The sequence below is a fragment of the Quercus robur genome, chromosome 10, assembly GCF_932294415.1.
Source record: "Quercus robur chromosome 10, dhQueRobu3.1, whole genome shotgun sequence".
NCBI classification, from domain to species: domain Eukaryota; kingdom Viridiplantae; phylum Streptophyta; class Magnoliopsida; order Fagales; family Fagaceae; genus Quercus; species Quercus robur.
In genome coordinates, this window is record NC_065543.1 from 26,052,464 (window position 1) to 26,066,238 (window position 13,775).

Consider the following 13,775-nt stretch of genomic DNA (forward strand, 5'->3'; position numbering starts at 1 on the left):
TAAAGTACTGATTTCAACATAGTATAAAGGCTGCACTTAAGCAAGGTACATACCGTAAAGCCTACAAAACTATGCATAAAACATAAACCCTAAAAGCTTACAAAAGCACATGGGTACAGATCACATTATATTGAATAAAAACTTAAACAATATAAATTAAAAGTGCTTAAAGTTTCTCCCCTTCAAAATGATGAGAAGCTGTGATGCACTTGGAACATATATACTTGTAACCTGAAACACTTGCACAAAACACATTAGACCCTTAAGATAAAGCAAGTAATAAAAGGACAAGTATAATGTAACAAGCAAAGTACGATCAAGTAAACATGATGTAAAACATATGAGCAACTTGATCAAACACCAAAACAGTCATATAGAAATGACTACAATGATCACATAGCAAAGCAATTGATCATCCGAACATGCATTCAATGAAGCACAGTAGCATAAGGAAGTATGCATGTCCAAAACAAAAACATGATGCGAAGAGAACCACAAAACATAACTCAAAGCACCATAAAGCCTGCGCTTGTTCAAAACAAAGTTTTCTTATTATCTCAATGTCCTCTCCCCCTTGGTATATGCATCTCCCCTATGGAATATCTCTCCCCCTATAAATGTGCATGAGAAATAGAATTTCTCCCCCTAAGGATGTGCACAAGAGTCATATAGAAATGACAAAATACTCCGAAATATTCTCTAGAGTATACTCTCCCCCTTTTTGTCAGGAATAGACAAAGGGTCAAGAAGAAACGAGGGCAAGAGATGAAGGTACGAACAATGCTAATGATGTATGAGGGGTGCAAGATGAATGAGAAAATGAAGCTCAAACCTAAGACAAAGTAGCATGCTACAAAGCATAAGGTAAGCACGACATGCTAGGATGAAACAGCAAGGTCAAGACCAATGCATGACAAGGGTAGCAAAGGTGTGTGCAAGAGGTGGCTAAGTGCAATGCATGATCAATGCATGAAAAATGCACATGTGGGGCAAAGTGTGTTAAAATACACAACCAATGAACCAAACATGTTCCTAATGAGGAAACATGAGAAACCCCAAATTTTGGTACTCATCGGAGTCCAAACAAGCGAGAAAATGTCTAAGAGGCATTTTATCAAACACCTAGCATGCACACTATAAACAAAAATGTGAAACAATGCATGAACATCATGAAAACCACCCTTAATACATGTTCTTACTGCCATAAGGGGCCAACATCCAATGCATATCAACAAAAGAAACCAATCCCATGAAGAAAATTGACAAAAAATAAGTTTTCTCAACCCCTATGATGAAAATCCCAACCAAGAGCACAAAACTCTCCAAAACATAATCTAAGGATCAAAATCAATGAAAAGAGTTTATAATTACCTTAGAGATGTTAATGGATTGAAAAACCATTCAAATTGGTTGGGTTTTGATGTAAAAATATTGAAAGAGGGGTTTTAGAAAGGATGGGAGAGGTTTAAAACAAGTTTCCCACGAAAAAGCTCTTTAAAAAGCTGATTCTGGGCGAGTCGCGAGCCAAGTCGCGAGTGAGCCGCGAAACCTCTCTGTCTGAACTTGCGGCTTAGACTCGCGGCTTGCAAGCCGCCAAACCGACCAGCCAAAACTGGCAGCTTGCTGGCAGCTCACGCAAGTAGCCAAAATGAGTGGCCAAAAAATCTGACACTTGTTTTTCAAACCAGAACATGTTTAAACATTGAAAAACAAAGTAAGCACTAAACATAAACTCAAAGAGTGATAAAAATCACTTCCAAAAACATATAAAATGATCAAAAATCTTTTTGGATTGAACCATATATGATTGAGCACACACACATCACATTTAGACAAGTACAATCTAACAAATGAATAAGACATTCATTGAACATAAGGCAAGTGTGTTATGTGTGTGTATCAAATGTGGAATAGTCCTTAGTCTAGAATGAAGCTTCAATGATCATTTCAATCAAGTCATACACAACTAGTACTAAGTCAAGTGGTATATCTTAATTATAGAAGTGAACATATATGACCTCCCACAAGAAAATGATTACATAAGATTGAAGCTTTTCATTTGGCTTCTTACAATTCATATCATTTGATCATTTTGAATCAATACAACTCATTTTGAGCAATACATCTCATTTTTGAGATTAATACCTGAAATTTTTGATATTTCAATTTGATGAACAAGCCTTTGGCTTTTTGGGCATCATACATTTTCATATAAGTCGCTTTCCCTTTTTCCTAGTCGAATACTAGTATGTGCAACGGCTTTTGCAGCTCATTATCTCTTTTCATTTTGAGATTTACATTTATTGAGCTCTTTAAGCAATAAAGATAAAAGAGTGGGAAGAGATATAAGCACAAGTCTACGCATGTATCAAAACCAACATGACTATTGACAAATCATTCATGACAAGCTTGAAGATCGATTTACAACAATCACACAAAGATGTCAAGATTTTTCCCACAAAGATATAAGTGCAAAAATAACAAGCTAAGCTTGAAAATGCACAAAGCCATTTGTACAAAGGTACAAGGCCAAACTCACATGTGATATGTGCTCAAACATATACGATCAAACTTTTTGAATTTTTCACTTTTTATGTGGTTTTGGATTTTTACTCACACAAAATAGAAACATAAAAGTAAGATAAAAAACGAAACAATGCATACAAATAAATGCAAGATGCACAAAATGCATGAAGATATGACATTTAATGCATGAAGGGTCCTACAAAGATCGAAAGAATTAGATCAAGGACCAAAAGGGCAAAAGCTCAACCATAGGAACCCTTCCTCATCCAAACGGAACGATTGTTTGGAATGAGTGTCTCAAGAGAAGCGAGACGAGAGTTGGAAGAATGAGAACCGAAGATGCACATAGTCAAGGAGTTAAGAGCATTAAACATTTTCTTTAACAACATGCTATTTTCACTCAAATCCAGTTTACTCTTTTTAGCACAACTTCCAAAAAGCTCAAGTTTCTCTTTTCTTTTGATTCTCTTAAGAGCTTGAAACTTAGAGCAATGAGGTCTTAGATGACCAAAGGCACCACAATGGTGACAAATAATGTGTTTAGGTCCACTAGGCTTTTTGGGAATGGATCTAGCAACATGGTTTTGTTCCCTCTTCAACTTATGACATTGAGGTCTTATATGACCAATCACACCACAATGGTGGCAAGTTGGAACAAACTTAGATCCATCCAAAGCCTTAGGTTGAGACCTAAACGAAGGCTTTGACTTAACAGCCTTTCTCTTCACCTTTTTATTTCTTTTATGTGGAGGAATGTACACCGATTTGTCCTTTAAGGTAGAACACACACTAGGCACAAAATCGGGTACCACAACATGATTGCAACAAACATTATCATCCTTTTTAACAATAGGTTCAGCAATCAAACACTTGGCATGCATCTTAAGAGATTCATTTTCACATTTAAGATCATCAACAAGTTTGTTAGACAAAACCAGTTTAGCATCCAAGTCCATATTCAAACATTCAAACTCTTTCAGCTTTTCAAGAGAAATTTCAGCAAGTTTTTTATATTTCTCAACCAATTTGTTGGATTCATTGAGCTTAGCAATCAAATCATCCTTTTCACAAAATAACTTACTCAAATTCTTTTGAAACTTCTTAGCATTTTTCTTGAAGAGTTTGTCAACAACACCCATAGATTCAAATAACATGTCATCACACTTATGAGGATTAACACTCATAGAGGCATTTTCACAAACACGTGGCATGTTACATTCATCACCAACCAAATCATGTAAAGAGTCATACAAAGCACAATCCATGGCAAATAAACACAAGGGGTCAAGGATCACACTTAGGTATTTAAACCACAACAAGTGTACCCGCTCTGATACCAATTGAAAGTTCAAAAACGTGTACAAAAACACTTTTGAACGTTTAGACCCCCAAAAACCAACTTAACCAACACAAGCAATATGTCAAACAACTAGTGTGCGGAAACTTAACATATGCTATAATATGAAACTGGTTAAACAACTATCTAAGCCATAGCAAAATAAAACCACAGCAGATAATGTAAAGGCAGAGATAGCGAGGAAGGAAGATGCAAACACAAAGATAAAACCCGATGTGTTATCGAAGAGGAAACCGAAGACCTCGGCGAAAAACCTCTCCGCCGCCCTCCAAGCGGTAATCAATCCACTAGAAAATACAGTTGGGATACAAGGACAGCAATAGACCCTCCAAGCCTAATCTACCCAGTGCACCTAAGCCCTCCAAGCTTCTTGCTCCAATGAGGTTGCGCCGAACCTTTTTCTTTTCTAGCTTCCCGGATTCCGCTACTACACCGTAGCATCAATCAATGAAGATTGGCTCCTTCCTAACTGCTTCCCAGAACTCCAAACGACTGTCTCACAGAGATGATAATGGTGAGAACCAGGTTTGGTATAATGCCTCTCAAGGTTTTGACAATGGAGAGGAAGAGAGTGAGGGATTTTGATGAGACTCTAAGGTAGGGATTGTGTGTGAAACAATCTTGTTTTTCTTTAGGGTTTCTCTCTCAAAATTCTCTCTGGAAGCTCTCTTTCAATCGTGGGTTAAAAGGGTATTTATACTAGAGTGGAGAGGAATGTGAAACGTCAGGATTTTACAAAACAGGGGTGGCTCGCGGCTTGACTAAGTCGCGAGATCCAGTCGCGAGTTAACCGTATGGCCAGTTGTCCTGTTTTGTCTTGTAGTGCTTCAGCTAGCATGACTGTTCATCTTCCAGCATGCTTGGCACGTGTGCAGCTTCTGGCGGCTTGCAGCCGCTAGTCCACCCGCGAGTCCCAGCCGCGACACTCTGTTTTCTTGCACACTCTTGAGCAGTCTTCACTCTATCTCACTCACTACCCTTACAACAAACCCACCTAAATACAGGGTTACTAAATGCTGAATTACAAGCAATTTTGGCACGGAATAAAGCCAATTAGATGGTTGAATAAATTCAACCTTACATATACATATATGTGTGAATACATATTAGTAAATATACAAATATATGTGTAAATATATAAATACATTTGAGAATATGTGTGCTAACATGTTGTAAACTACATTTGATTGATGAATACTTTCTTTGGGGTTTAGTATTTTTTTATGCAAACTTATAATCATAAAGCAGAGTAATGATTAATCTGCAAAAAGTGGAGAACAACCCATTCTATGGAGAAAGTCTCATTACATAACAGAATAAATGTTCCTTCTGCAAAAAGAGGAGAACAACCCTTTATAGGGCAATAGAAGAGGAGAATAAGTCCATTTCGTAGTAGCACTCCTTAGATCAGACTTAAAGTTGGTGCACAAACTATTAGCCATAGGATGGGAACCCAAAGCCCGTTTTGCGAAAGCATTAGACCCAATTTCCTTCGTAGAAAAATGCCCAGACTAGATGGTGTCCAATAGTATCAAGACACATATCTAAGGTGCTAAAACGTGAAAAAACGACCTTCAACAAGAGGATATTTGACAAATTGGCAAATTGACAATAATTCAAGATTTTGAAGAGGGTGGTATGAAAAAGAGAGAAGAAGAGAGGGAAGGGAGAAGGGTTGTGTTAGAGAAGAGTAAGAAAAATATTTGACAATTTTTTTTTTTTTTGGTGGTAAAATGTTTTACAAAAGACTGAATATTTTGTTACTTGTATTCCTTTGGGTTCAAGCAAAGGTTTACATTCTGTCGTGTGTTTACTCTCTCAGAACGACACAGTTTAAAAGCATTGGAGATTCTGATAATGGATCCATCGGGGCGAGTCAACCCGACCCGACGGAGCTATGTTATTTTTATTAAGACAAACACTTTTCTTTACATTAGTGGTACTTTACCAGTCATTAATTATTAATATATTGAAAATGAAATTAAAAGTAGAGAAAATTAAAAATAAATAAGAGAAAGAGAAATATAAAATAGTACTAGTTTTGTCTCTTAGACAAACAGTAGTTCCCCGTTCCCTCAGGCTCAGGAGCTCAGGCTCAGGCGGCCAGCAAATTTGTGTATGGTGGTGAATTGTGAAATGGGTGTGTCGCAAGATTTATGGAATCGTTGTTGGAATCAAGATGTGGTGGGTTTGGACAGAGCATCATCAGTACCAGCATCAGCATCAGCATCATTAGCATCAGCAATAGTAATGCTAAGAATCAGAAGCTCCAATTCCTCCAAATTCAAGGTGTCTTCTTCTTCTTGTTTTAGGGTATCGCATTTGAGGTACTGTGACATTCTCACTCGCCGCCGCTCCAGACTCAACGCCATTGACACCCACATTATTAATAATAATCATGTTCATGTTACCGTTGATATCCCCGTCACCTGTTACCAGGTCAGATTTTGTTTTTCTTTTTATGTAACTTTCTTATGGAATTAATATATAATAATATAAAATTGCATTGCAAATTGCAGCTTATTGGTGTTAATGATCGAGCTGAGAAAGATGAGATAGTTAAGTCCGTTATGGATTTGAAAAGTGCAGAGATTGAAGAAGGTTACACCATGGATGTTGTTACATCTCGCCAGGTACACACACATACTTGACAAATTTTGTTATAACTAATATTCATATTCATATGCCTTGCTTGACTTTTTTTTTCTTTTAAAAGTATATTTTTATTTTGGGTTTGCAGGATCTTGTAATGGATGTGAGGGATAAGCTTCTTTTTGAACCGGAATATGCTGGTAATATTAGGGAAAACATCCCACCTAAAACTCCCCTTAGAATTCCTTGGCCTTGGTTGCCTGCTGCTCTTTGCCTCCTTCAAGAGGTACACTACATCTTTTTACTTATTACCATTTTGTTTCGGCACTGCAGAAAAATCTTGGTCAATGGAAAAATAGCCCAAAGAAATGAAAACTTTTGTACTCTGCTAATTTACACAGAGATAGTAGATAATCACTGTACGTTAGGATTTTGTTTTAGGTTCCATGTGCACAAGAATTATATCCTTTTTGTAGGGTCATGGTTCATTTGTTGTAGCCTTGTAGGGTTAGTGGTGAAACGTATATCCTGTCCTGCTTGTGAATCTTTGTTCTTTCTATATTCTACCATATCACTACCCTCTTACTACTTCGGTAAACCCGCAGAATGTTTTCTTCCATTTGTAATGTCAAGTACTTGTTAGAATAAAACAAAATAAGGCTTTTGGTTTGGAATATAGATATGATATTATGTGGATTTCTCCTATTTAGGTTGGAGAGGTGAAGCTTGTATTGGATATTGGTCGGGCAGCTCTTCAACGTCCAGATGCTAAGCCATATGTTCATGATTTGCTTCTGTCTATGGCACTGGCTGAGGTAAGACATATCAGCAAGGAGGTCAGGAAGTTGAACCCTCTTTTTGTAGCAGCCTTGTTATGCCTCCTTTTCTTATCATAGGTGCTTTCTTGAAGTGTGCTATTGCAAAGATTGGTTTCGAGAAGAACAAGGTGTCCCATGGATTTGAAGCACTTGCTCGTGCTCAGTGTCTTCTAAGGAGTAAAATATCTCTTGGAAAAATGACATTGTTATCTCAGGTAATGCTCATTTCAAGAAAGCATTTGCTTGGTTCAGTCTGCAATATGCATCTTTCAATTGCTTTTGGGGTTGGTCTAGTGGTTTCCAAGGTCTCATGAGATTTATGAGGTCTTGGGTACAAAACTCCTAGCAAGCATATTGAGGCCACCCCAAGGAATTCCTCCCTTTAATTATCAAGTATGTGTGGGATGGGGGGGCCTGCACATGTTAGGGGAATGTTCAAGTGTTCGAATAGTTTTGGACACCCATGTTAGCAAAAAATAAATATTTGACGAATCAATAGTTGAAAATAAAACAATCTGATTTTTCTCAATCTTTTCAGCCATGCATTAGAAAAAAATTCCAAATAATTAGTGAAAGTGTGATTAATCAGATCATGAAATATAAATATAAATATATATATATATATATAAAATATATATATATATATATATATATATATAGAGAGAGAGAGAGAGAGAGGGCCTTGAAACATTGAATAGGGGATAGGTGCTGCTACTTGGCAGCTTTTTAATTTATGCCGTACTTGTTGCTTGCCATAGTTAAACTTGACTTCCTACTGTTTGTGGTAAATTTGTGTGCCTTGGTTTCTAGATAGAAGAATCTTTGGAGGAGCTTGCACCTGCTTGCACATTGGAAATATTAGGCATGCCTCATTCACCTGAAAATGCTGAACGGAGACGAGGAGCAATTGCAGCCTTGCGTGAACTGCTCAGACAGGGCCTTGAGGTTGAAACTTCATGCCAAGTCGAAGACTGGCCATGCTTCTTGAGCCAAGCACTTAATAGGCTAATGGCAACAGAGATAGTTGATCTTCTTCCATGGGATAGTTTAGCCATTACAAGAAAGAATAAGAAATCACTTGAATCACAGAATCAAAGGGTTGTAATTGATTTCAATTGTTTCTACATGGTTTTAATAGCTCATGTAGCACTCGGATTTTCAAGCAAGCAGACAGATTTGGTAAGTCCTTTCTGCGTGGCTTGTTTACTAAATATTCCTATCCCCACTCCCCTCCTTGCTATACTATAATTTCTTAGAAAAAAAGTTATTGAAAATTTAGTATATTTTGTATGTTTCTTTTATCATCAACATTACTATTCAGGTTTGATTTCTTTAGGAGATAGATGGAGAGGAAGGGTTGTGCTCCATTTACTAATCTCACTTTTCATGTAACTTTTGTGAAGATAAACAAGGCAAAAACTATGTGTGAATGTTTGGTAGCATCAGAAGGAATTGATCTGAAACTTGAAGATGCTGTTTGCTTGTTTCTTCTTGGACAGGTACACTATTCATTTTGGTCCATACTATTTTTAGCACTGACTCAAATAAAATACTGTGGGAATTTTTTCTTGGTTTCATCTGATATAATTTTCATTCCATTTTCCATTTTTGCCCTGTATGTTTATTAAAATACTTTGATTTATACATTGCTCTCTAGGGTAATGAGGCTGATGTTGCTAACAAGCTCCAACATCTTGAATTGAATTCAAATTCCACTACACGAAATTCAGTCTCGGGGAAGGAAATAAAACATGTTTCTGGTGTGAAACCATCATTGGTTTGTCCTCTCTCTCTCTCTCTCTCTCTCTCTCATGCTTCTGTCTTTGGAATTATGAATTTTGTTGCCCTTAAGAACATGCTACTGAAACTGCTTGGGGGGTTGGGGGAGGGGGGGGGGGGGGGGGTCCTTTCATTATGGGGAGCTCAAGTGATGCATGCTGACATATTGTGGTTAACTTCTATACTGATTTATCAATATCTATTTGCAATTTATTTGCATTAGTAGCATATGATTCTTCTTGGCAATGTAATGTTCTCCATTAGTTTCCTTTCTTGGTGAAAGACCTCCTAACCTGTTGGAGAGGTAGCTTTAGTGGCAATCAAAGCTTTGACGTGTGGAATGCTATCCCTCTGTCTAATGTGGTATATTTGGATGTTATCCAATGCTAGATCATTTGATGAGATTGAGATATCTTTGCTTCATTTGAAACTCTGCTTTCTTAGATCTTTGATTGATTGGTTGACTCATGTTTGTTGTTCTTCTCTTTTAGAGTTCTTGGATCTAGGTAATTTTAAGTCTTTATTTGTTGCATTGCTCTTGTATACTCCCCATGTACTTGGGTTTTGCCCTTTTTAATAAAATATTATTACTTATAAAAAAATGCATCTTGAATGATAGGATCTTGTATATTGCCTTCGTAAACTATGATTTTTCTTATTGAATCCATCAGCAATTTAGGGATGTACTCCAGTAGATCAGAGCCTACGTTAACACTTATTCTCATTTTTTGTGTTGGTTTTCTTATTTTGTGCTCAGCAAAGTGAAGTGGTTTGTGCCAGATAGATATGTTGTTTTTCTACATCATGGATTAAGTTACATATGATGCCATCTTACACTTTGTTTTCACTACCGATTTCATGCTTGTCATTGAGGTTGATGCTTTCTCATGTTAGACTGCCTTCTGTTCTTGACTAGGAAATTTGGCTGAAGGATGTTGTCCTTGCTGTCTTTCCAGACACACGAGATTGTTCTCCTTCTTTGGTAAGGTTCATAATGTGGATGTAGTTTTAATTTTTAATATGAAGTCATTACGGATGTATGGCTCTGCAGGTCAATTTTTTCAGTGGTGAAAAGAAATCTCCTGGGAGCAAAAAAAGTAAAGGAGCTGCACATACGGTGCCTGCCATATGCCAGAGACCACTGGCCACTGCTCCTCTGTCAGAGCGGAAATTTTTTGAGGAATCTCTTCCATATGTGAGCTCTTCTCGACTTCCTGGGTCTGGGTCTGCTGTTAAGCAGTTGGCTCCAGATATTCAGAGTCCATTAATATTGGGCAAAAGTAGTGAGGGTAGTAGTGCATCATCTGGTAGGAATATAGGTACACACCATAGTAAAATTTGGGAAAGTTGGTCAGTTGGAAGGATTACTTTTGTTACTGTACTGGGTTGTATTGTGTTTGCTGCCTTGAAGTTATCAGGCATTAGTGATAGTAATATGAGAAGAACTTCTAAATTTGATTGTAGTAAAACAAATGTGACGACAAGTTTGCTTTCTCAGACACTAGATTCTTCTTTGGATTACAACGTAGGGCCAGCTCATATTAAGGAAAGTGGTGTTGCTAGCAGACTCAAGAAGCTTCTAGCAATGGCTAATATCCTGGTCAGGAACCACTCAGATGCTGGAAATCCACATGTTTTATCCCCTGCTGCTAGTATATCATCATCTATGACTGCTGTGTTTAGGAGGCTAATGCCTATGGAAGAAGCTGAAGCCCTTGTTAGGCAATGGCAAGGAATTAAAGCTGAGGCTTTGGGGCCTAGCCATCAAGTTCATACCCTCTCTGAAGTCCTTGATGAATCTATGCTTGTTCAGGTAAAATGCATGGATTGGTCTTCACATCATGTCATAGATTCATAGAACAAGTATATAATTATATGGTCAGATAATCTGAATTTTTGAGTAATCTGATTATAGTGAGCAACAAATTGAAGCTGGGTATCCCAAATAGCTGGAAGGAAGTTATCAACTTATGACATATTTACAGCTATCATATTTGGTGAATTACCTAGTGATGTGATAAATGGGATGCTTGCATTGTGTAGAGAATGTATTGCATACTCCCAATGCAAAGCTGGGTCTTGTTTCAAAGGGAAGAAGGGAAAAAAAAAAAAGTAATCTTGAGAGATTGAAATATCAAAGAAATTAATGGATAATGTAGGGAACTTTTCTAAAGAAGAGTGCTTTGGACTTGTCTCTAGCCAGTAAAACCTATGGGTGACTAACCTGCACTAGAATCAATTGAAAATTTGATTTGGATAATAGAAATATTATATAGGAAAGAATCGTAATTCTAGTCCCTGCAGATTTTAAATTGGTTAAGTGAAAGGCTGAACTTAGTAACGTAGAAAGCCAAGTAATGGTAAAGCTTGCTTAATGCATATGGTGGAGAAAATATATTGATGCATTTAATATCTAAGTTTTCTTTCCTGGAGGCACACAATTAATGCTTTATCACTGTATGTCTGTTTGTTTTTTTTTTTTTTTCCTTCCCTTAATGGTTCACAGTGGCAAGCTTTGGCTGATGCGGCAAAAGCCAAGTGTTGTTATTGGAGATTCGTTTTACTACAACTGTCTGTTCTGCAAGCTGAAATTATATCTGATGGGATCGGAGCAGAAATGGCAGAAATTGAGGCTTTGTTGGAAGAAGCTGCAGAGCTTGTTGATGAATCTCAGCAAAAGAACCCAAATTATTACAGGTAATTGGGCTCATAAAATGTGTTGATTTGATTTTTTTTATTGATTCCTAAAATCATATTGTGCATTGGTCATACTGAGTCTAATGAAAAAAAAAAGAAAAAAATTGTAGATCTTAAGTCTGCTTTTTCAATATTGTGTATACATTGGATTTGGATATTAATTCCCACCATGTGGTTCACTAATTTGTGAACACTCGCTACTTCAAAGAAAGATTGCTGGATAATTAGTCAAGATTGCCAAGATAATAGTACAATATCTTTAGTAATATTCCCTAACTATCTTTTATTCCTTGGTCTGATTTGTTATTTATTTGCTGTCCTGCAGCATTCAAACTTTTCTTTGTCTCCTAAAGACCTGAATTTGGAACATTTTATTTATTTTTGATGATATTTTCCTTTTCTTTTGTCTCATTGATTGGTTGCAGCACTTATAAAGTTCGTTATGTTCTAAAGAGGCAAGATGATGGATCTTGGAGGTTCTGTGAAGGCGATACTCAAACACCATCATAATATTCTGCCTAGTTTGGAAATGAGGCAGTCATGACATCTGATGTTCTGCTAACTTTGTTCCACCCATCCTCCACTTTTCTTTTGCAGAGGAGGCCTGAAAAAATGAAAGTAGATCTTAATTGAGGAGGGTGGTGATAACTTGTTACAACTGGTGAAAGGTATATCAGCCAAGCTTGTTGCTTCTGAATGATATGTTGTTAGAAGATAGTGTATCCAAAGGAAATTGAAAATCGAACGTGGTTAGTACTAACCAAGTAGTGTAAAGAGTGTCATTGACCTCGTTTAGAATCTACATCAATTCTTTTACAGCAATTAATGTGAGTGCTAAATGTGTAATTATGGGCATAACGAAGTCATTTATAGAAAGGGATGCATACGTGTAAACTTTCTCTTGTGATAATACACTCGATTTCAAGTTCGTGTGTGTAATATGCATTATTTGAGAAACTAGGGTGAATATGTATCTCCAAGCAGACATTTGTACCATATATGCAGGCATGCAGCAATGGCTTCACCCAACTTTTTCTGAAGGGCAGTGTTTCTTACACACTTGTGTATACACACTAATGTGTGATAAGCTTTACCATTTTATAATTAGATTATTATTATTATTATTAGGAAATAACCGGCTAATTTCATTAATTTTGACCATTGAGTCTGGTATTCAAATTGAAGACAATTTGCATCCGATAATAGGGAGAGATAAGTCAAATAGCCTCTGGAAAGCTTTGGATTTCAACTACTATTAGTTTATTTCGATCCAAATCAAGTGCTTTGGATTTCAGCTACCAGATGTGTGGAAATTGTACCCAAAAATACCTTGAGCAAAGCTCAAGTGGTTAATATCGATGCAAGAACAAAAGTTTTAAATAAAATGCATTGTATGGCATTCAACCCATATCCTGAAACTGAAGACACAAGAATGGAGCAATATATCAATGAAAGTTTCATACTAGTGTAAGAAAAGTACGCATTTAAATACTATGAGAGACAATGACTCATTCTCTAAATGCTCCCCCCCCCCCCCCCCCCCCCTCTAAAAAAAAACAAGGGGAATACAGTCCAGCACATCATGCATGCACAAAGATTGCACTATTTGACAATAATTATCTAAATACAAATAAACCATTTGGAGCTTTTATTGGGCTTCCAATAAGTAAAAATAAAGATAACATGTTAACATCCATGAAAACTAATCCTAACTGAATCCAAACTACAAATCCATGAAAGTGCTCTAAAAACTAATCCAAGCTAATCTATAAATAAATAAATATATATATATATATATATATAATCGAAGCTTCTGAAACTCCAACAATTTTCCTTGTCAGTATTATTAAAAAAAAGAAAAAAAAAACTATTTCTAACCAAAAAAAAAACTAAAACCCACAACACTCTTAAAAAAACCCGACCACAACACTTATACGCATAAAAACCCTAACTGAAAAGCCCTACCATAGCTTCAATTGCTCTCTTCTCTCTCCATCTAGTCTCTG

The 13,775-nt window shown here is 36.7% G+C and overlaps 1 protein-coding gene across 1 annotated transcript; it reads left to right on the plus strand.

Annotated features, from left to right (window-relative positions):
• Positions 1-5,882: 5,882 nt before the first annotated feature.
• On the plus strand, positions 5,883-12,697 carry LOC126701713 (plastid division protein CDP1, chloroplastic). Its single transcript, XM_050400041.1, has 12 exons — positions 5,883-6,322; positions 6,403-6,516; positions 6,624-6,761; positions 7,186-7,290; positions 7,386-7,508; positions 8,104-8,472; positions 8,697-8,792; positions 8,951-9,070; positions 9,989-10,054; positions 10,124-10,885; positions 11,579-11,769; positions 12,195-12,697. The coding sequence occupies exons 1-12, from the start codon at positions 6,002-6,004 to the stop codon at positions 12,277-12,279; spliced, it is 2,490 nt and encodes an 829-aa protein (XP_050255998.1). The 5' UTR covers positions 5,883-6,001; the 3' UTR covers positions 12,280-12,697.
• The last annotated feature ends 1,078 nt before the right edge of the window (positions 12,698-13,775 follow it).